The 24,715-nt window shown below is 43.1% G+C and overlaps 1 protein-coding gene across 1 annotated transcript in view; it reads right to left on the reverse strand.

The window, feature by feature from the left end:
* Positions 1-24,269, reverse strand: part of SGPP2 (sphingosine-1-phosphate phosphatase 2) — a 31,454-nt gene extending 7,185 nt beyond the window's left edge. The window contains exons 1-3 of the mRNA XM_083442914.1: positions 23,892-24,269; positions 14,451-14,609; positions 659-838 (exon numbers count right to left, since the gene is read on the reverse strand). Coding sequence (XP_083299040.1) covers positions 659-838; positions 14,451-14,609; positions 23,892-24,104 — 552 coding nt within the window. The 5' untranslated portion in view covers positions 24,105-24,269. The remainder of the gene's footprint in view (positions 1-658; positions 839-14,450; positions 14,610-23,891) is intronic.
* Between the last annotated feature and the right edge of the window lie 446 nt (positions 24,270-24,715).

Here is a 24,715-nt window from a genome sequence, read left to right on the forward strand (position 1 = left end):
CAGAAACTATTGGGCAATGGCTTGAAAACAAAGTGTTCATGATGCCATTATGCAGATGAACGTGTAGAATGTGGGGTCTGGCTGCAGAGTAAGTGGGGAAAAGCTTTCAGATCATGCTGGATTCAGCCAGAGCTGCCCCTGTGTAGCAAGATCAGTGGGGCAAGTTTTCCTGAGACGGTGTGGGAGGGAGAGAAAGGGGACACACCAAGCCTACACTTCTTAGATTTAAGCCAGAGTTTTTGGAGAGCTACACTTTCTGGAGGTGGAAAGGGGTTAGTTTAACCTCCAGTTTGCTAGTAAAACTGAATTACAGTGATACCTTGGGTTAAGAACTTAATTTGTTCCGGAGGTCCATTCTTAATCTGAAACTGTTCTTAACCTGAAGCACCACTTTAGCTAATGGGGCCTCCCACTGCCGCCGCGCAGGTGGAGCACAATTTCTGTTCTCATCCTGAAGCAAAGTTCTTAACCTGAGGTACTATTTCTGGGTTAGCAGAGTCTGTAACCTGAAGTGTCTGTAACCTGAAGCATCTGTAACCTGAGGTACTACTGTACTGTGTCATGAAACGATGCATGTCTAAAGAGTTAAAGAGTGTGTCACCAACACAAAAAGTTTGGAAAGCTCTGCCTTATCCAGTACACTATACTGCATGCCTACCTTGTACTTGTTCACAGTTGTAACCACAAATGTAAAAGAAATGGCGGTTGCTGCCATTGCATGTGTGGATGGCATTCCATACTCTGCAGTGGTCCTTTTTTCTAGCTTGACAACAGGTGGAGAACAAGGGCGGGGCCACTTGAGCAGGTCCTTTGAGACTTGGCCAATGTACATAACCACCTGGAGACAGCACACAGATAACAGAGATATGCTTATTTCATTTCATTTATATCCTGCCTTTCACCCAAGTAGCACCCCCCTCTCAAGTCTCAGACACATTTTCAGTTACAGCAATTCACTCCTGTCATCTTGGCATGGTACTTTTGAGACCAGCATATAGGCATAGCTCCAGCTCAGCCAGATATATGCCAGCATAGCTCCTTGATCTCAGCTCAACTGGGGCTCAGCTAGCAAAGCTGACACTGAATTAAGTCCCCACAAAAGGATGTTCCAGGGGAATGGTGGGGACAAGACATTGGGTGAGGGGAGAGACATGTGACTAAGTAACCCAGAGAAAGTTATACTGGCAAAAAAGTGGTGTACGTCAAACTCTGTTTTAAGAGGTTCTTTCCCCTCTGCTAGGCTTGGGTTGGCTGAGCCCCTGCTCCTGTTTAGAGTTTGGAAAAGAGGTAAGTTACACCAGCATAGTTGCATAATTTACCTCTGCCTTTCTGTAGTTTATATTGCTGTGAACGAAATAACAACAGGAAATATTACTGGAGTGCATAGAAAGAAGCAGGTTAAAAATGCTAAACTTCACAGCAGGGACCATCAAAACCAAAAGAGCAAATTTCATCTTTAAAAGGAGGGAAAAGGTGCTCCACTTTTTATGAACATAGTTTCTTGTGCAAAGATATGTCTTGGTTAAAGATATGGCAAGCCATGAAGAGCTGGATTATTAAAGACTGAAAAAATATCAGTTTGTGCTAGCACATCTCACTGCAAGAGGAAAATCTTTCTCCCACATACTTTAAAAAGCCTGTTTTGAATAGGAGTTGTGTTCTCTGTATTTCCTTGTGCAACCTGGCAATGGGAAAACCAACTTCCTTGATCCATGAGAGTTCCAGGAAACTTTGGGACACATACGTGCAATATATATATGTTTTACACCACCTGCTTTTCAGAGTTGATCACTTTGTCATTCAGTTTCCTCCTCAACTACAGATCCATCAAAACCATACTCCTTATCTCCAATAAAACAAATCAAGGAGATTGGAGCAAAATGCTCTAATTTTCACCCATGTGGCAACAATTTACAAATTGCTAAAGTACTGCTAAAACCTAGATATATGCTTGTTAAGGCATTGGAGGGGTGTGTGCTACTGCAAAACTCTAAAGCCTACATATTTCTACACCAGTCTTAATTTAGTACAAATAAAGACTGCTTTGCATCTTCTAGCCAAGTCAATGCAGTCAAATAAGATCAATAATGCAACTGGAAAACTGCACGGCAATTCATTCCATTTAGGTTACTTGCTCAGAACTTCAGTTTCTCATGAACGAAACCTGCTAAAACCATTCCTGTCATGTGAAGAATGAGGCAATATATAACGTCCAAGTTAACATTGGAAGAAGCTGATGAAAGCTGATGAAGCAACTTCCCTATGAGGAAAGCTTGCAGCATTTGGGACTTCTCAGTTTAGAGACAAGGTGAGTGGTGATACAATAGGAGTTGATAAAATGATTCACGGCATAGAAGTTCTAAGTGGTTTGCTATCCATGGGATTTGTGTTTTCTATCTCCCTGCTTCTTCCCTACCAAGCACCGTATGAAATTTCTCTCTCCTTGGGACTCCCTATACATTCTCAGATGTCCCTCTCAAGGATAAGTTTCTTATCATCTCCCTGCTTTTATTTCCAAGACTCCTCCTGGCCTCCTTTTGTGCTTAATTCACAATCCTTGATGAGCTAAAACCCCAAATATATTATACTGCCTTTACGCAGCTCCTTTTAAGTTGATTAAATCTTGATTAAATATGTCTGTGAAGGTCTTAAAGAATAGAGACGTGGTGCTAAAGAGTCAATATTTGGCTGTCACATACAAGGCACTTTCTCAGAATGCTCTCACACACGTAGCAGTGTAGGTCACAGAACTATTGAAGAACACCCCATCCCCATCCCAAAATCAAGACTGAAGGCCCATGAACGGCAGCTTTTGCCTTCAATTCCTGCATGAATCACTTATTTCTGAAGTGTTACAATTCCTTTGATGACCATGGGACACATTTAGTAACGGACAGTGCCTGTAGTGACTTTTTCAACTGGGTCATGAGGTCAAGATCATAGCAAAAGGCTAAATAGGTCTTTTCTCATCAGGTCACATCAGCATATTTGGGGGGAATTTTAGCTTTTTGTGTGAATGCTCTTCTGTCATCATTTTGTCCTCACTTTTACAAAATGAGTTTTGCTGAACAAGAAGTGACTGTTCTGGTTCAGAACCACAACTGCAGAATGGTTGAAGACAAGACACTGGGAGTCAAAACACTTAAAAAGTGAACAGTACTCTGCCTCACTACTGCTGTCACGTACAACGTAGCCAGCGATGATATCAAAGCAAATCACTTGTTGTATTTTGTTGGATGGCTGAGAATTCAAAAGCTGATGTCACAAGTTTGGTTAGCAGCAACATCTTTTAGCTGCCATTGGCTTTGTTGTGGTTGTTTAGTCGTGTCCGACTCTTTGTGACCCCATGGACCAGAGCATGCCAGGCACTCCTGTCTTCCACTGCCTCCTGGTCAAACTCATGTTTGTAGCTTTGAGAACACTGTCCAACCATCTCGTCCTCTGTCATCCCCTTCTCCTTGTGCCCTCCATCTTTCCCAACATCAGGGTCTTTTCCAGGGAGTCTTCTCTTCTCATGAGGTGGCCAAAGTATTAGAGGCTTAGCTTCAGGATCTGTCCTTCCAGTGAGCACTCAGGGCTTATTTCCTTAAGAATGGATCAGTTTGATCTTCTTGCAGTCCATGGGACTCTCAAGAGTCTCCTCCAGCACCATAATTCAAAAGCATAAATTCTTTGGCGATCAGCCTACTTTATGGTCCAGCTCTCACTTCCATACATCACTTCTGGGAAAATCATTGGCTTTAGTCTTTGCTTTTTTAAGGCCACTAATTTGTAGGATAGCTTTAAGATGCACTCACATCACACAACTGGGCTGCCCAGGTGATGATGACCATGGCATGACAGGGCCATTTCAATGGCAGTTACCTGTTTGTGGAATGTCCCCCCTGATAAGGCCTGTCTGTCTGTCTTCCTGATTACTGATTTTCAGGAAGCAGGGGGGCGGGCGGGGGAGAATTAAAAAGCTGTTCTGTTTACTCAGGCATTTGATGATTCCTGGCAACTGTGAAGACTGTTTTAAGGATGCATTTGAGTAGCTTCTATAATACATTCTTTCTTTCTTTAAATGCTTTACTGTTGCTAGTAAGCTCAATTTTGGGGACAAATATTCATGCATGTTCACCCAAAAAGCTGTGATATGGAATGGAAGAAAACTATGGCCAAGTTACTCTGGCTCATGACAAAGTAGACCTGAAATGCCACTCTTCACGGCAGTTCCCCCCCCCCCCGCCCCCCGGTGTGTGAGAGAAGCAGAATTACTAATAAGGCTTTATTCAAGATAAGATAATATCCATTTAATATCACAATTATTTCTATGTTTGCTGCTCTGGGCTCCGACAGAAGGAAGTGTGGGATATAAATTGAATCAATAGTAATACAGTGGTACCTCAGGTTAAGTCTTAATTCGTTCCGGAGGTCCGTTCTTAACCTGAAACTGTTCTTAACCTGAAGCACCACTTCAGCTAATGGGGCCTCCTGCTGCCGCCACACCGCCAGAGCACGATTTCTGTTCTCATCCTGAAGCAAAGTTCTTAACCCAAGGTACTATTTCTGGGTTAGCGGAGTCTGTAACCTGAAGCGTATGTAACCAGAGGTACCACTGTAATTGAAAGTATGAGCAATGAATGGTTTGGGGAACCACAACCTGCTATTGATGCACTTACTGTGTGTCCTGAAAGAGTGTGAAACTTCCATACAAGGAAAGAATCCTGGGCAGGAATTGTATGCCAGTTGGCACATGAAGGCCCATCCCTGGCGATGGTCGTGCAAAATTAGATGCTGGTGCCAGACAGGTTTGTTTTTAACTGTTTAATCCAACTGTTGCTCATTAAGTCTCTCTACAAGTCAAAACCTGAAAACCATATTAGCAGGGCCGGGGAATCCTTTTCCGGCTAGTAGGACCTGATTTCCTTGGGGGTAAGCTTCTGCGGACCACGCGCCGGTGGTGGGGATGGTGCCAGGGGCAAAAGAGGGCAGAGCAACAAAATGTGAATTTTGCCTTTGGACTGTAGGCTGGCTTCTTCACACACACAAATAAAACGTGTGCTTAGGCAATCATTATGCAAGTTTGAGGACACATCCCAGCCAATGAAAAGCTCACAAGGGGAGTGGAAAGTAGGGCTAGTGAGGGGAGTGTGTCTTTGGAAAGTGTGTCGCCTGGGGAGAATCTTACGGGTCGGGTAAAGAGGCCTGGAGAGTCACCTTTGGCCCCCAGGACTGAAGTTTCCTATTCCCCGTCTTCTCACTATGGAATGTTTTCTTGGGACAGAATTGTCTATGATCCCATGATGGAGCTGATGGTGATTTTGCAAATATGAAGAGTTTTATGTCCTTTCTCAAAGCAATGTTTATTTACAGCTAGTATTCCAGGTCTCTCTTTTCTTCTTTTTAAAGACTTTCTGTCAAAGGTTGTTTTTTTGTTTTGTTTTTAAAGGGATGTCCGGCAGCTAGACTGGTGCCGGGGAGTGGCCGCCGAGACCACATAACACTGGTCTTGAGAAATCTGCATTGACTCCCAGTACGTTTCCGAGCACTATTCAAAGTGTTGGTGCTGATCTTTAAAGCCCTAAATGGCCTCGGCCCAGGATGCCTGAAGGAGTGTCTCCACCCCCATCATTCAGCCCAGACACTAAGGTCCAGTGCCAAGGGCCTTCTGGCAGTTCCCTCACTGTGAGAAGTGATGTTACAGGGAACTTGGCAGAGGGCCTTCTCGGTAGTAGCGCCTGCCCTGTAGAATGCCCTCTCAGCATATGTCAAGGAAATAAGCAACTATCTGACTTTTAAAAGACATCTGAAGGCAGCCCTGTTTAGGGAAGTTTTTAATGTTTAATGTTGTATTGTGTTTTTAACATTTGGTTGGGAGCCACCCAGAGTGGCTGGGGAAACCCAGTCAGATGGGCGGGGTATAAACAAACAAACAAACAAACAAACAAAAAACATATTATTATTATTATTATTATTATTATTATTATTATTTCATGACAGATCTTGACCCATGCAGACCAACTACAGGGGGAATTTTTAAACAGCAACTAGAATACAAACAGTATGCTTTTCATGCTTCTTCATTTTTTGCACTGGAAGAGAATGAATTTAGAGCTCTTGGTCCCATTTCCGCAGCAGCAAAATGGAAACATAATGGATAGTGCAAGATAGCAGGGCTGACAATTTCAAAGCAATGCATGGGGATTAAAATTATGTGACTCACACAAACTGAGGGGGGAAAGCATGACGAATTTTCTGCACAGCATTTAGAAAACTGAAGTAAAGCACAGAAACACCTCGCAATGCTTTGCTTCCTCTTAGAGCTCGGTTTTAACTCCTTCATTTCCAAGGAAAGCTGCAGCCCAAGATCTAAAAACAGGAAGTGTTGTACGTATGGAAGAGACTGGAAGCTTAGAGGAGGGGGAAGGTACAAAGTGGTGTGGTCAAAGTATAGATCTAGGAAACAGAAGGAGAAAGAGGCGCTACAGTAAACAAAGGGGGGGGGGAAGTATGGGAATACAAAAGGCAACAAATTTCTCTCCTCTTTCAGCAGAAATAGAGAGGAAAGCTCCTGAACTTCTGAAATATATATGAAGGCAGCCTAAATGTGATTGGACCATTTTGATAGCCCAAGATTAGAAACAAATCTAGTATATAGTCCATAATTTAGAGTACCAGTAAAGGAGTAAAAGAGCATGTCAAGTTAGACATGTGGCAGAACTTCCTTCTTCACTTATTTTAATTATTTTGGGTTTGGAGTGAGAGGGATTTCTTGCTCCCCCCCCCTCACTTTTGTGTTACTTTAGATATAAACGCTGCTTGCACCTTTGGTTTCATGTTCTCTCACAACTCCTATATACTTAAATTTCTAATCCATACAAGGAATTACTTGGTCTCAGATTTCAAATCCAAGCAGTGGAAGTACACACCCGACCTCCTTCCTTGCCTACCCAATACCGAATTATAGGCTCTTAACCAATTAGTCGGCGTTCAAATGCAACCTTCAACACAAAGGCTTTTTCCACTTGGAAGTGGGCCTAATTTTAGAGAGAGAAACATTTACTGTAACAGAAGACAGCTGCATTTAGATGTTTATGTGCTCTCCAAGATGGCTAATTAGAGTGCTGCTGAATCACCGGGATTCGTTTAACGAAGTCTCAAAAATAAATTAAAAATACTCCGAGATGCACCCCTTTTCCCAGATGTTGCTTCATTCTTGTGTAAATGTTTGGGTGGGTGGATAGGTAGAGCAGATCTTCTGCTTTTCCTATTGCTGTAAGAATGGCTTGTTCTCCTGATTGCATTGCCATTAATTATATTATATCATGTTGCAGGAGTTCTTATTCCATTGTGTTTATGACCTTCTATTAGGCTGCCTTGATTCTACCAACGATGGCAGAAAAGTATCACATCAACTTGAAAGATGCCTTTCCTCCTCATGGCCTTCTCCCGATAGATTTTCCAGCACTTTTTAACCACCACATATTCACTGCCTTATTCGCGCCATGGATAGCACAATTCTTGTGGTCCCACACACTACTCTTTTAGTGGCACCGTTCCCTTCCCAATTCTTTGCCTCTATCTCGAGGACCATATTTCCCCTTGGTCACCCTCTGGGAAACTGCATGCCACAAGTAGCTGTGGCCACACCACACTCTTGCACATGTGTACACACAGGGGCATAAGTAGATCAGTTAAGGAAAGCCAGTTATCAACTCTTATTTTCTCAAATGACCTACCTGGTGGCCCAGAAAGGTGCAATTTGCATCTTTTTCCAAGCTCAGAAAAGTTCAAACCTTTTGCCCCACCACAACATTGTGTCTTTATTATTTTTGTTTTGTTTTTCATCATCACCACCAAAACTGGTGGGATCTTGGTGTGCTGGAAAATTTTGCTTGAGGGTTTAATCGGGTTCCTGGGCCATGTGTTAGCTGCCCCTGCTCTATCCAATAATATTTTGGACCTTCATCCCTTCTCCAGCAGCCATGTGGCACTGGGATCCTTTCTCCAGGAATTCTGTCCCCTTCTCTGCATTAACTGTCTGGGCTTTGAGGCAGGGTGCATTTGTTGACTAGCGATTGGAGGCTGTGGGAATTCCTCTTGTGGCTGCATGCAATCACACTGACCGCATGATGTCAGGTTTCCTTTAAAACCCCCAAGAAGTGACACACACCAGAGGCAAATGGAATTAAATATTCCAAGTACGATACAAAATTGGAACACACAGTTGTAATTAGGGGACCTAATGCACAGGATTATTTGAGAACCCACAGTTATTAGCAAACTGCTGGTTCTTTTCTTCCTTGGGGAAGCAATGTATTGATGCTCTCAAGTTTGTGAAATGCTTTTCTATTAGAAAGCTCTTTTGAAATTTTGAGAGACTTCTTCTGGAAACTTATCATCTGACCTCATGATTATGAGAGTTATTTAAAAAACCACAGAGCATGCCCACCTGAAGAGCTTGAGGCCATTTACCAGCACAGATCAATGAGAAGGATCACTAATACAGTGGTTTTTGTATTTGTACGGATAGATGATGTTCAGTTGTAATTTAACTCCCAATGGGGATTTTGTAGAAATGAATTTAGTGGCCAGCACCCAATCAGCTTGGTGGATTCCGTGGTCCTCGAGCTCTAATTCTTATTTTGAAGGAGTCTTATGAACAAGGTTTTCAATATGGACACACAAACACACACACACTTTTCAACAATCCTGCGTACTAGAGTCTTTTATTTCATAAACATTTGTTCTAATTCTGTATCCTGCTTTTAAAAAAGAATACTTAGTTCCATTGCTGCCTCTGGCTTTTTAGTACTTTAAAAAAATATTTGTTATTAAACAAATTTAACAAATCAAATTATGAATCAAATGTAACCAATTACATCTCCCCCTCCCTCTCCCAGCCTCCAAAGACCTCCCTCAGCTCCTCTCTCTGATTTGTTTATACATATTATTCTCTGCATGTTGTAAAATTGTAAAATAGTACTTTTGAGACAAGCCTCATTTTAAAATTTGTGTCAAAATTACTCTTGACACAGTTGCAATGGTTGTATTTTACATCAAAAAGCAGGACACACACTTTTAAAATCTAATGATTGAATACAATGAGGCACATTCATTGTTGATGAAATCTTTGAGAGGTCTGAACAGATGCTCTGAACAGCAAAAATGAGATCAATCATGTAAATGCTGGAAAAAACCTCAGTAAAACACTTTGTAGAGACACTCTTGGTCTTCTGGGGTGGGGTAGGGTGGAATAAATCGTCCAACCACTAATATTTCTCCACCAGTTACTGCCAGGCATCTTGTTTTTCTGCAATCTATCAGTTTACATGAGACACTCCCCTGCCAAAGTCCACACTGCTCAGCCTTTCAATATGTATGCAATACATATATATGCTGCTTGTGTCCCTGAGCTGGCAGCACATGCCGGTGTGCATTTGTAAATCTATAAAGCAGGGAGGCGTGTGGAATTTTTGCCAGCCTCAGGGCCACACTCCCTCCTGAGGAACTTTTCATACACAAAGGTCAGTGTGGTTTCTAGACCACCTCCCACAAACTTCTTAGTCCAGTCAGGTAAAGCCCTCACAGTGTGTGCAGAACTGGGCATGTTGTGGAGAAGGGTGAAGCCTGGGCAGAACTCCGAAAGCCAAAGATCGAGAACTGGAGGTTTATTCCTGCTATGGAGCAATTCCTATCCCCGCAGGTTCTGAACAATATGCAGAACCATTATAGTCAAATAGCTTAACAATCTGCTTACAAGGTGTACCTGAGTACCACTGAGATTAAGCAGGTGGAAAATCCTTCTCCCACATACTTTAAAAGCCTGTTTTGAATAGGAGTTTTGTTCTTTGTATTTCCTTGTGCAACCTGGCAATGGGAAAACCAACTTCCTTGATCCATGAGTGTTCCAGTAAACTAACTTTGGGACACATACTAATGTGTTATTTATATATATTACACCACCTGCTTTTCAGAGTTTATCAGTTTGTCATTGAGTTTCCTCCCCAACTACAGATCCCTCAAAACCAGATTTCTTGCCTCCAATAAAACAAATCAAGGAGATTGGAGCAAAGCGCTCTTATTTTCACCCAATTTGCAAATTGCTAAAGAACTGCTAAAACTTAGATACATGCCTGTTAAGGCATTGGAGGGGTGTGTGCTGCTGCAAATCTTTAAAGCCTACATATTTCTACACTAGTCTTAATTTAGTACAAATAAAGACTGCTTTGCATCTTCTAGCCAATGCAGTCAAATAAGATCAACAATGTAGCTGGAAAACTGCATGGCAATTCATTCCATTTAGGTTACTTGCTCAGAACCTCAGCTTTCGTTAAAAAACCTGCCGAAACCATTCCTGTCATGTGAAGAATGAGGCAATATATAACGTCCAAGTTAACATTGGAAGAAGCTGATGAAAGCTGATGAAGCAACTTCCCTATGAGGAAAGCTTGCAGCATTTGGGACTTCTCAGTTTAGAGACAAGGTGAGTGGCGACACAATAGGAGTTGATAAAATGATGCACGGCATAGAGGAAGTTCACAGAGAAATGTCTCCCCCCTCCCATAACACTGGAACTTGTGAATGTTGGGAGATTTAAGACAGATAAAAGGAAGTACCGTATTTTTTGCTCTATAAGACGCACCAGACCACAAGACGTGCCTAGTTTTTGGAGGAGGAAAACAAGAAGAAGAAAAAATCTGAATCTCAGTGCAGTGAAAGCAGCAATCCCTCTTGCTGTTCTGGCTTCTGTAATAGCTGTGCAGCCTGCATTCGCTCCATAAGACGCACACACATTTCCCCGTACTTTTTAGGAGGGAAAAAGTGAGTCTTATAGAGCAAAAAATACGGTACTTCTTCGCAAACAACGGAACTCACTCCCACAGGAAGGAAGCCGCAATGGCCACCAGCTTGGAGAGCTTTAAAGGGGGAGTAAACAAATTCATGGAGGAGAAGGCTATCAATGACTCTTAGCCATGGGAGGCAGTAATGCTTCTGAATTCCTTCTTGCTAGAAACTGCAGGAGGGGAGAGGGATCTGGGGCTCGCATCCTGCTTGCATGATTCCCACAGGCATCTGGTTGGCTACCGTGAGTTCAGGATCCTGACTAGTTGGGCTGTTGGTCTGATCTATCAGGCTTTTCTCATGTCCTTATGAAATTGAGGTTTTCAAGACATTCCTGAAGCAGAGAATGTCAGGGCTGGTGTGAGAAAGCAGGTTTGTCTCCCCAAGTGGCAGACTTCATAGTTTTTGCTCTGGAATGTCAAATGGCATTATCTGAGGCACATGCAGGAGTGCAGCAGCAACATCTCCCAATACCAGGCGGGGTGGAACATTGTTAAACACAAGTTACCTATAAATTCACTTTGTGTGTGTGTTAATTCTAGCAGAAATATAGTTTTCAGATGGAAGTGGCTACTGCCTCATTCCCAGTACTTAAACGCTGTGATATACTAACAAGCCTAAAAATGCCCCCCCCCCCAAATTAGAAACCTAGAAAGCTGCCATAAACCAAGTTAGACCATCAATTCTCCTAGCTTGGTATTGTCCACACAGCCTGGCAGCAGATCTCCAGGGTTTCACGCTGGATTCTCTCCCAATCCCATGTGGAGATGCAGGGAATTGAACCTGGAACTTTCTGAATGCAAAGGAGATTCTCTACCACTGAGCCACAACTCTACATGCTTTTTATCGTGCAAATTAAGCAACTGGCTTGCCTGTGTGTTAACCAAAGAATGACCATTCTAATGCACCCAGCCTTGGGGAAAACTATTGAACGTACCTATATATTATCTCCAGCATGCAGGGAATGAAAACGATGTCTATTTCTAGCAGGGAGACACTCTCCTTTGGACCCAGAGATATTGCCTAAAGTAATGCATCTTACTAAAAAAAAATGGAACGTATTGGTCTCTCCCCCTCATCTTTTCTGTTTGAGATTTTCCAAAAAGCATCTGAGCTACAAGGGAGAGGGAGAACAGACTCCATGCACCAGTTTGGTCTTTCTTAGTAACACCCAGCAGGCTCCAGCAGAGGTCACTACTACACACAGCTGCAAAAAGTTTTAAGTTTATGTCAAGAATTATATTATTAAGCAGCTTCCAAATATGGGCATGAATGCGGATTTTGGAGAATGAATACAGGGGGGGGGGGGGAGCTCACTGTCTGCTTTCGGTCGGTTATCCCAAACTGTTCAGTGTCCAGTTCTGATAACATCAATGACAATAACATTTATTGATATCCCATCTCCCCCCCCCCCTCCGAGCAAGACTCAAGGCGGCTTACACAAATTGAAACAACACAGATAAAATACAAAAGGCTAAAAGATAATACAGTGGTACCTCGGGTTAAGTACTTAATTCGTTCCAGAGGTCTGTTCTTAACCTGAAACTGTTCTTAACCTGAAGCACCACTTTAGCTAATGGGGCCTCCTGCTGCTGCCGCGTCGCCAGAGCACAATATCTGTTCTTATCCTGAAGCAAAGTTCTTAACCTGAAGCACTGTTTCTGGGTTAGCGGAGTCTGTAACCTGAAGCGTATGTAACCTGAAGCGTATGTAACCTGAAGCATATGTAACCTGAGGTACCACTGTAGCTGAAAAGTAATTAAAATCTAACAGAACTTAAACCTTTTAAAATATAGATACCAAAAACAGTACAACATAGCAAAGCCATTTCTTAAAAACAAAATAAAAAACAGTTCCCAAAGGCCTTTTGGAATAAAATAGTCTTTGCTTGCCAGCGGAAGGACAACAAGGAGGGAGCCAGTCTAGTTTCTTTAGGGAGACAATTCCAAGGCCTGGGAGCAGCCACTGAGAAGGCCCTTTCCCTCATCCCCACCAAGCGCGCCTATGAAGGTGGTGGGACTGAGAGAAGGGCTTCACCCAAAGATCTGAGAGTCCAGCCAGGTGAGTATGGGTGAATACAGTCCTCCAGAAAGCCTGGGCCTAAAACTCCTGAAAAGCTAGCAAGTCTAAAATCATCGATGAGGGAGATCCAGGGCAACCAGCTGGCATGAGTACTTCAACTTAAAAAGCAAGGTTTGCCAGGTTCAGTTCAGCTAGAGCATATGAAGGCCAATTTACACTGTCTGTCACTGAGGTGGGTACAGCTGCATGGGAGGATCATATGATCTCCATTTTCACGTGGCAAGGTAGGTTTGTTTGTTTGTCTTTAGAACACGGAGCATGGAGAGCATTTCAGAGATGTGTAAATGTGCAACAAGCGTTAACCCATGTGAAAACTGAAGCAATAAAATGGCTTGGGAGTTCTGTAACTGAGTGTTATATTGTCCCGATTCACTGAGGGAGGTCTGGGCACAGAAACAGGAATCCTTGCCAAGTATTCCCTGCTGGCTTCGACACAGCGCAAAAGAGGCTGCCAATGCACACAATTTATCTGCTCAGGTGTCTATCAGGTGTGGGTGTGCAAAGTTCAGTTGGCGGCTAGGGCTGTCGCCTTCAACAGAGCTCACCAACCAACCATCTCCTGCAGAGACATTGGACACACACTATTGGGGGTTGAATATCAATGAAGGTAAGCTCTACCTTTTCTCAAAAGGCTATTCAGTGCTGGTGCAAGAATGCCTGTACAGATTCTTGCATCCACTTCACAATGGAATCTTTGGGTTGGAGTTGAAAGTGTTGGATTGGTTGGTGCCATGTTTCTTTTTTACGGCTTCAAAGTAATATATTAAAACTATAGAATGACATCTTGTATAGGGCTGATTCAAAAATCAGTGAAATAAGTGCCACTGACTAATTTTGCACTACTTGATACCAAACAATGTTGAACTTAAGGATTTCTGTCACAACTGTGCAAACAACCCCCCCCCCAAAAAAACCCCGCACACAGATTTTCAAATACTGCAAGAGCAAACTGTTATGTTTGCTAAATTTTTATCCTGGTGTATCCCAAAACAGTATGAACACATGCTAGGAATCAACCACCAACTGGATGCAATACCAGTTGTGTAAAGTGTGACCCTTGTACATTCCAAACTGGGGACAAGAACTTTGAACTTCAGGCGAAACTTTTTGAAAAAATGAATTTAATACAAAAATTAAAATTGCATATAAATCAAGCTCAACCTATAAAATAAGTACTCTTTTTTAATGTTACCTTTTTAGAAGGCACACTTTCATCCTTTCTGTTTCTAGAGTGGTGGACATGCTATTATGCTGCAGTCAGAACAAAAGCATGTATTGTGGTATCTTAAAGACCAACCAGTTTTATTATGGTTTGAGGCATTTTTATTGACTAGAATCCATTCCCTTTAGATCCAAGATGAAGTAGAGTCTAGTCAATGAAAGCTTAAAATCTGTTAGTCTTTAGGGTGTCCCTAGATCTTTCGTTGCTAGAAATGTCAAAAGTTATACAGCTTGATTGGCAACCAGAAAGCTGGAGAAAAAACAGCTGATAATGTTACAACAACTTGCACATATATAGTAATAATCCGAGCAATACTTACAGACCACATAAGTATCAGCCTTCTGGCAACATAGGGGTTAATGCTCCAGTAACTGAATGGGAGGAATGTGATGTAGAAAACCTCTTGACCCATTGCAGCGGAAATCCTGAACAGGTAGTAGTAGAAATAATTCTTTACAACGTATTCTTGTGAACAGTCCTAAGAGAAATTGTTTTGTAAAGGTTAATATGTTTTGCTGAAGAGAAACCAATGTTACTTTGCTACTCTAACAGCCCTCCATAAACTAATTTGTTATTCAAATGATCTCTTTGCATGTGACATTTGGGTCCTCATGTTTTAACACACGGGTGCAATGCATTTCCTGCCTAACTGACGTTTTTTAAAAATTTAATTTGTTAAAAGTGTCTTTTAACCCACATTAATCTATTATATCATGCAAAACAAACAAAGCTGGTAATGCACCAAAAAAATTAAAAGCCTATCATAGCTCAAGAAGTAACAGTCTGCTTTTTATTTGCTCCTAAGCTAAAACCAACTAAATGATAAGCAAATAATGATCAAATCCATGTTGTACAAGATACCATGATGATAAGGTATTGTTCGGAATACATAACAAGGAGGAGAACCAAGACACCATAATTCAATTTCTCCCTGTGATCAGAACAAAAACTTATAGGGCTGAGGTTTTTTTTAAAAAAACCCTCAATCTTCATTTCATTTCGTTTGCAATATTATCCAAATGTTACTATCTCACAGTGAATGGCACACAATGAAAATCTTCTTCCCTGGACAAGACACATGCAACCAGTATTTATCTTCTCAACAGAAAAGCGTTTTTCTAGTCTGAGAATACCACTAGCACCCACAAATCACCAAAATTCTTATGTGAGTGTTGATGTGTGCAGGCAGTGGGGGCAGAGGACAGGATACAGCATTTCCTTTGAGTTTTCCTTTGCTTCTCGTATTGGGAGGGAGGGGGAGCTGTTGGTTGGAAAACAAAAGGAAAACCTCCACTAAGGCATATGCCTTCCCAAACAGCCAACTGCTCTCAAAGGACGAGGGACACCTTTCTAAGGTGGCATGGATAGTTGCAAAAGCAGATGCAGACATCTTACTCTCAGTGACTGAGACAGCAGACTGAGCTTTTGCTCACTGACATCCTTGCCTCCCCAAGGCACTATAAAGAGGGGCAAAGTTGCCAGTACAAAAAGTAGCATTCTTGCAAGTTTTGCAGGGCATGTGGCCAGGCACTTTTGAAGACAGGAAACCAGATTGGGTGGAATTCTGGCCCAGGACAGGAAGCCAGTTCTTGGGTTCTCAATACCAAGCTAGACGTGATGCTTTTCATTTTTCATCGTCACTAGATCTATTTGTCACCGGACAAAAGACTCCAGGATACAAGATTTAAAAATCGATATAAAAGGTAAAGGGACCCCTGACCATTAGGTCCAGTCGCAGAGGACTCTGGGATTGCGGCACTCATCTTGCTTTATTGGCCAAGGGAGCCGGCGTACAGCTTCCGGGTCATGCGGCCAGCATGACTAAGCCGCTTCTGGTGAACCAGAGCAGCGCACAGAAACGCTGTTTACCTTCCCGCCAGAGCGGTACCTATTTATCTACTTGCACTTTGATGTGCTTTCAAACTGCTAGGTTGGCAGGAGCAGGGACCGAGCAACAGAAGCTCACCCCATCATGGGGATTCGAACCGCCGACCTTCTGATGGGCAAGTCCTAGGCTCTGTGGTTTAACCCACAGAGCCACCCACATCCCAGCTTTCGAATATAGCCATCAACAATCAATGAAACACTTATCCTGCTGAGGATAATATAAAACAATAACAAACAAACATAAACATTATATAGGCCAAGATAAGAAAGACATCAGATAGGAACCACAAAATGGTGACTTCCCCATCAAGGAAGAAGGTGTGAGTGAAGATTTATGTCAGGAACATGGAAGGAGGGAATAAAGATCTACAGTGAGAACAGGGGGCACCCAAATCAACCTTACCCAATGGTTGAAGTGGGAACCAAAGGCCATCGTGGGAAGGGGCCCACTCTGAATCACACCCAGTGGGTGCAGAGCCCAGGAGCTCCCACCATTTCCTCCCAAAGGGTGCGATGAGACCAGTAGAGCCTCCTATTCACCAAGAAGCCACCAGGTAGAGGCGTCATTGTGGGGAAGGTGTTGAATGGGAGGAGACAGATCTAGTCTCCAAGAAGCATGCCACAGCCATAGCTGCCACCACAAGAGCGGCAGCAAGAGATGGATTCCTTGAAGGCCAGATTTGCTGTTCCTGTGAATCCTTCCACCTGAGGCAGTCACCTCTCCTTGCCTCATGGATGGGTTGCCTCAATTTTATTTAAGTGAACAAGCTATGCAAATCTGATGAAAATTGGGGGGGGGGGGGAGAAGCTGTCCAGCCAGAAACAAAACAAATTCATAGTTATGAAATGCATTGTGTGAGGAAGTTTGAACCACATAACTTAATTGGCGTTAATGATATTTTCTTCCTGCTTGATTTTCAGAGTAATTTCCTTCAAGGCAACTCCATTTTTAATACTTCCTTTTCATTCCAGGCAACAGCACCACTTCATCACAGTGTTCATTTCCACGCATAATATTTACACAACAAGTTATTTTACACAATGAAATGGAATAAGCAAATAGACTGGAGACACTTTTGGGGCACGACTTCAACAGTGGTAAATTCATCTGAACTGAACTCTGAGGTCAGACTGGATAAGCAGCCTGAACAACAACAAAGTGAGTAGCAACAGCAGCTTGTTTCATAAGGTCTCTCCTTTTTGTACGGTGGTCTGAAGCAGCGTCCGCTAACCATGTGTCTTCAGTCCCAGCCATCATGATTGTATACTCCAAAAACTCCAAGCACTGGAGGTAGGACTGGGATCGAACCTGCAACCTTGGCGTTATCAGCACCATGGTCTAACCAACTGAGGATAGATCCCTGCCTGAAAGCCTGGAGAGCCACTAGCAGTCAGTGTAGACAATACTGCGCTAGATGGACCAATGGTCTGATTCAGTATAAAGGCAGCTTTCCATGGAGGAAGGTTGCCGACAGAAAGTGTAAAGCTAAATGGAAACAGTGCCCTGGGAGCAGCAAACTGCCAGCCAGTCTGGTATGGTGGCTGCTCAAATCTCATTCAGCCACAAAGCTCAGTGTGTGACTTTAATGCATTCTTCTCTCAGCAAAGTCTACCACTAGGAATAGGTGAAACGGACAATTTTGATCTCTCTTAGTTTCTCTGTTTTCCATTCTTAAGTTCAGTTCTTTACATTTTCACATCAGTTTGTGATTTTTTTAAAGTCCTCTTGAAAATTCGTCAGCATTTAAGTGTGAATTTCTCAAAATAAACATTTTTTAATGCAGTTTAGCCTAATATGCACATTTTTGCAAGGCAATTTCCCCCAATACAATGCATTTTTGAATATTGTTTTCATTTCATGCACACTTTAGTGTGGAATATGTATTTTTGAACACACTGCTTGGTGGGAACACTGCACTGCAAAATTCAGAGTAGTGCAAATTTTGAAAGATGATTGCGCTTTGGTTCATGCATTGTTTGCAAATAGTTGGTTCATGTATTGTTGGTGAAAATTGGGTTGGTTTGCCTTTAAAAGCAAAGTGAATTTCTCCCTCATCTCTCTACCTACCAGGGTAAGAACATTTTGAGGGCAAAATGTGGGAAATTATGTACAGTATACCATCCTAGGTTGCTTGCAGAAAGGGCAGGATGAAATACTGCAATAAATAAAAACAAAATGTGTACATTTTTTAAAAATGCACACCACTTACTAGCATAAAACACCTCTAAGCAGTTTACAAAGAACATTGGGCAGGAAGCTCAACAATGGTCAGAGACGACCTGGATACAGAAGTATGACATGATGAAAGGACAGATGGAAAATATAGGAGGATGAGAAGCGGTGCAAAAAAGGAGAGAGATGAAAAACAATAGGCTGTGGGGAAATCCCACAGAACCTAGGGACAAGAGGAGTTGTGTGTGGTTAAGATAAAGGTGAAGGGAAAACAGCTAAAGAGCAGGGCAGCTGTGTTGGCAACAAGTTTTTAAAGACTTCTGTGAATAGCCTCCAGATATAAGCACCTTGCCATCATTGGCAGCAATTAAGCCTTTCTGTTTTCTTACTCCAAGAAGCATGTAGGGAATGCTCTCCTATTGTGATGCACATGAGTTATCTTGTAACATTATCCTGGACCAGCTACAACAAGACTTTGAGAGAAGCTTAAATCTCTGATGGGCAAAGAGCCACACACTGTACCCTGGGCTGCATCTAGATACCTGCAACTTGCAAGCTTACCTCCAGCTGTCACTGGATATTACAACAATTGTGAATCGATTGTCTTTCTTCCTAAGAGGCTGTGGCAGTGTAGATGGGACCATTACCTGTATATTTCACAACCTGTTCCCTTGAAAAGTGATGTGAAAACAAGACTGTAGGCACTCTCAATGGCACAAGTCTCCCACAAGAATGAAAAATGTGTGCATTCAAGGCTCTGTTCAGGTTCTAGGCAGCAGACATGTCTAAACTCACCATCCCTGTATTTTTCCAGAGATGCTACATGGATGTTTAAATCTAAATTCTTTGTGAGACTCCCATAGCAATCTAAAAATGGTTATACATTACTGAAGGATGCAAGTGTCTTAAATTATTAAATTTCCCTTATGAAGTATTAAACACATGATCTAGTTACAAACAGTATTCAGTTGAGCTCAGCTCCAGATGTGGGAGGGACAGTAATTTCAAGAATAATTTTCAAAAGACATGTTAGTTTTCAATGCACAGGGACTATTTGTCACCACGGAGCATTCAAAAATGCCTTCCATTTAGGAAAGTCTGTGTGCCACAAAATTCTGCTGCATCAGTTTATCAGATCTGGCTCAGCCTTCATCTAAAGCAGAAAATTATAACGTGTGGTTGTAAACCAGATTTTTTCTTCATGAACACATGCATTTCTACACAAATACCCCTACCTGTTCTGCTTTCAGCAATAAACATAATGCCATAAAACTTCAAACCTGCTCCTCCTCCTTTGCTTTCACCAGCACAAGAATTGCAATATTGTATTGAGTTTCTATAGTTTAATACCCAAGTGAGGAACATGATTCAACAATACTAATCCTCAGCATTCATTTAGAGCTTTGTATCTTCAAAGGGTTGTACAACATTAATAAATTAAGCTCACCTACTCTAATGTAGCCATCACCCCTACTTTATGTAGAAAAATGAGTTGCCGAAGGCAAGTAAATAGGTGTTTTCAGATTTGGGATTAGAATTTGAGTGTTACTCGTAATCAGACCCACACAATGCACAATAGCCAATCCTGACTCTACTTAGTCAGGCTTATTTTTTAAATTAACTATAATTTGTGTGCCAAATTAATATTGTTCTGTAAAATGCTGAAGGCAATGCAATCCAAAATTAAGAGTCTTTCAGATCATAGAATCATAGAATCATAGAGTTGGAAGAGACCACAAGGGCCATCGAGTCCAACCCCCTGCCAAGCAGGAAACACCATCAGAGCACTCCTGACATATGGTTGTCAAGCCTCTGCTTAAAGACCTCCAAAGATATTATGGCCTCCAGGATTTGAAATACATTAGCTCTGCTGTGCAGTTACCAAATGGTGCAGAGCTGAAGGCAAGTAGGATTTTAGCATACCTTGCAGATTTAATGATTTTGAAATCATGTAAAAGTGGCAGCTAGGGTCTTAAGACACCTACAAGGCAACACCAGTTTCCCATAACATAAGCAGACCCTATACGAGATCTTGCTAGATTTTAAGTGGAGAACTACCTTTCTGGAGGCCAAACTAGATGTAACAGTGGCAGACACAATCACTTTCATGCATCTATCCATAATTATATCTATCTAACTATAACCTCAAAAGGGAGAGAGTTGAACCATCATTTCTTAAGTCAATTGTCCAAACCCAAAGCCCAGCACCAGAAAGGAACCAGGCATGGAGAAGAAACAGAATTGGATTCTTCCAATCAGCTGCTTGTCACACCAGAGGAAGGAAGGGTAGAATTATTCCCCACCTCCTTTTGACAGGGCCCAAACTTTCTCCATGAACCACAGCATTCAGATGTGAGTGCCTGGCTTTCCTAAAAGAGAAATTAAGTGACTCCCCATCTTTTTCATGGGGAACCGTTGGCCCTCCAGATGTACAGTTACCATCATCCCTGGCCACTGGCCATGCTTGCGGGGGCTGATGGGAGATGCAGCTCAATAACACCTGGAGGGCCAAAGGTTCTCCATACCTGTGTTAGAAATTTGCTCTTTGGAGCTGCTCTGCATAGATCTAAGCTAATGTGTTGATTGAGGGAAGGGGGGAAGAAAAGCATCTTAGAGAACGGGTGGGGGAGAAACAAAATCTGCACACCAGTATATAGTATGCGTGTTATATATTTAAAAAGCACATGTGAAGGACAGAGTAAGTGGAATGGTAGGAAAGAGCAAGGCAATGGAGATCTTTAAGGTGGAAAGAAGTTTTTTTATTGTTCCCATTATTCTGAATATGAAAAAGCTCATTTATCCCACTAGAGTGTGAATGAAGAACCTTTCACCCTCCCAGTGTTGTTGGATGCCAACTCTCCTAAGCCCCAGCTGACATGGTCAGGGATGAGAGTTGCAGACCACTGCCATCTGAAGGGCCATAGAGTCCCCATCCTGGCTGTAGACAAAGGTTTCCCAAACTTGGGTCTCCAGCTGTTTTGGGGCTACAGCTCCCATTGTCCTCAGCTAGCAGGAACAGTGGTCAGGGAAGATGGGAACTGTAGTCCAAAAAATAGCCAGAGGCAGGGAAACCCGGCTGTAGGTCGTATAGCCAAAATCATTCGTTAAACATATCAAGAAAATTCCAATCTAGGCACAGGGGGATAAATATTATGCAAGAATCTCATCAAAGCCTAACCTGAAAACTCATATTTCCTCCCTCAGAGTGAATATAAATTTAAACAAACAAGTCACTTCCAATAACAGCTGAGTTGCTGTTACTGCTGTGCTTTCCCTGTCCCTGTTGTGCTCTCCCATAGTTAGTTTTTTGTGGCAAATCATAGTTTGCCATTATGTGTGAAACAGGAAAATACCATAGTTTGGCATTTTGCTAGGAGATGACCATTGGAGCCATTCATTAAAGCTAATTCAGCAGCGGGCACGGAGACAGATTAATCTTCTTCAAACATCAGATAAGTAAAGCGTTACAGTGCAACTAGATTACATTACTTCTTACATTCAAATAGTATGACAGTTGCGACTATAACTATTGACGCAAGGGTTTTTCACATCAGAATAAAGACCGGCTTGCTTGGATTGGATTGGAGAGGATCTGAAAGGAAAAAATGGGAAAGCTATGGAGCAAAAGAAGGGGGGGGGGAGGAAAATGAACTCAGTTCAGGAGGAAAGTAGTTGGTTGAGTAGTTGGTTTATTATAAAATAATAATAATAATAATAATAATAATAATAATAATAATAATATAATTATCTCTAGATAGGGCTCAGAATGTTGTCCGTTAGGACACTGAAGAGCTGCACTTGGCATGAGACAAGTTCCTGTGTTCCTAAGAAGGAACAACAATAGCACAAGAAAGAAAAATTAAAGCTGCAGCCCTAGAAGCACTTTTGTGGGAATAAGTCCTTGGATCATAATAGGACTTGATTCCAAGGAAACATGTATGTAGGACTGCCCTGTAAAGTGCAGAAGCAATAAGCTGGAAACAAATAAGATAATAAATTGAGCATGGGAGGACAGAATACAAAGGGAAGAGACTTTTGGAACATTTACGTGATAGATCCCTGCTCAGAGACCTCCAGCCTTTTGAGACAAGAGGATAAACAAATTGAAGTGGTCACATATTACTAGGTCCACCTGAATAGTGAAGTATTTCATAAAAGTCACACATACACCCTCTTTAGCAGGTGTATCTTGGTCCATCAGTGCCCACACAATCAGAATTAATTAGTTTGTGTCTCTTTTCAACAGAGTTAAGTTTGGGCACATCATAATAGCTATTATCACAGAGTAGTATTGTTTCTGTTTGTGCACAATGGTCTCCATGGAATTCTGTGACATAATATTGTGAGGGGGGAAGATCTCTTAACACTTAAGCAGCCTTGCCATGCTCAAGGGAAGCGTTACCGTTTCAAAGAGTAAGCCAACATTACCTTATCAAGTTCCTGCTTGTGTTAGTACAGAATCATTCCAGTCTGGTGGTACAAAGGAAATCAATGGCTAGGATACGAAGGTTACTTAAGGAACTGTACAACAGGAAAGTTTCCCATTCTTTACTCTTCCATATAACCACCTGTGATCCCCCAAAAAACTATTGCTTTGGGATCAACAGAACCTTTAAACAATCTGGGGTAAGGGCTAAATTGGAGGAATTCCTTTTAAGTTAACATCTTTTGATCCAAGCCAATAGGTTTATGATGTCACAATATCTGAGGTTTATTATAATTTTCTTCTGACATCATAGAAGTTAATCAGTTCTGGGAGCAGGAAGGAATACAATGTTCACATTTTCAGTTTTATTGAAGGGTGAAGTCCAATTCTTCACCTAGTTTCTCACTGAAAATAACATCACCCTACCTATCTAAGGTCAAGTTCAATTCTGTCACACTAGACCATGATTTTGTACTTTATTTTAAATGAATGCACATCAGCAACTCTTTGGAAAGTGTCAACTCATTCACAAATTCTGAAGCAAGTATCTCATCACCCACTAGTCCTCTGGGGGGGGGGGGCGGCGGTTATCCTATAATCACCCAATTTGCTTTCATTTAAAATTAACCTGAAAAATAAAGCAGCCTAGGAAATTTGCTAGATGTTAAGTCAGGTAGGTATAACACTGCCAAATTCTTCTGCAACAATGTCGTTCCGTGATATTGCAGAGTCTGCCTTCCATATCTGTGCTCTGCCATGTCAACACGAGCTCAGCACAACCGAGGTCGAAGGCTGCAGTGCTCGGCTTGAAATGAAAAGCGTCCTGCACGATATCTTCGGCTATCCCTGTTGTCCTATACTTGCAACTCAATTATTGCTGAGCCAAGGAAAGGGGGCTGCAGTTCTTTCCTCTTCCCCTCCCTTCCTCCTTCCTTTAACCTTCCTCACTTGAACAACAGGAAATCCATCTGCCTCCGCGAGAAACAGAGGGGGGAAAGGAGCGAGATCGTGGGGCGAGAGACCCGGACAGGGGAAACCTGCGCAAGACTGAGACGAGTCCATTTCCTCGGGATAGCAAGCATTCCGCGCGCTCTCGCAACTCACCTGCATTCAAGGAGGTGCCATTTCCTCCGTCCAACGTGCCAAGCTCCTTATCTGTCTCTAGGACGCGCTTCTGGGTCAGAGGCTACAACTTGAGCCCCGGTACCTTTTCCTCTCCCCCTCCCCGCCGCTGTTTCAATTAACCCCTTCCTCTCCCTTTGTAACTTTCTTACCTTCCAGCCGTTGCTGGCGGCGCCGGGGGCCGGAGGGTGGGCGCGCTGCTTGGCCGGACTGCTGCCCCCATTGGCGACGTCCCTCGCGGGCAGGTGGAGGGGGCTGCCGTTCCCCACCTTGCCGGCCTGCTCCGCCCCTCCCTCGGAGGCCGGGAAGAGCCCGCAGCAGCGCTGGAAGCGGGCCACGGGCTGCGAGTCCAGCAGGCAGGCCATCCTCCTTCCCGGCGGCTAGGGACTCGCTTCCCCCGCCCAGGCGCGGCGCGCAAACACAGCCCAGCCCGGCCGACCGGCCACCGCGTTGCGGAGGAGCCAAGGAGAAAGGGCGGGGCTCCGGGCGTCCCGCGGACAGGTGCAGGCGGCGAGGCCCCGCCCACCCCTGGCCACTGCCCACGACCCTCCTTGCCCCGCCCCGCCCCGCCTTGCATGACGAAGGCGGGAGAGGTGACAGGGTGATCTCTCAGTCGGACAGTAGCGCAAGATTGCTGCAGGAACCTGCTCTATGTGGAGCTGAAACCAATGCCATTCAAACCCAGCCAACTCCACACCTGCCTGCCTACCCTATTTTCCTTGGGAAATACTGCAAATGATCTTTCTTCTGGCTATATAGAGCATCTGCTCTGGTGGTGGTTAGATGTTGGGCTGAGACCCAGGTTCAAATCGCCACTCCGCCAGGGGAACTTGGACAAGGCACTGATTCTTAGCTGAACATGCCTTCAAGGCTGTTACAGGGACAGAGGTGTACCTCAGCTCTTGTGCCCTTGGCAACGAGCTGTATGGGCACCCTGCGGCATCACTTGCACCCATGGCAATGAGATGTATCGGAG

Source organism: Podarcis tiliguerta (genome assembly GCF_965153285.1).
Source record: "Podarcis tiliguerta genome assembly, chromosome: 5".
Classification (NCBI taxonomy): domain Eukaryota; kingdom Metazoa; phylum Chordata; class Lepidosauria; order Squamata; family Lacertidae; genus Podarcis; species Podarcis tiliguerta.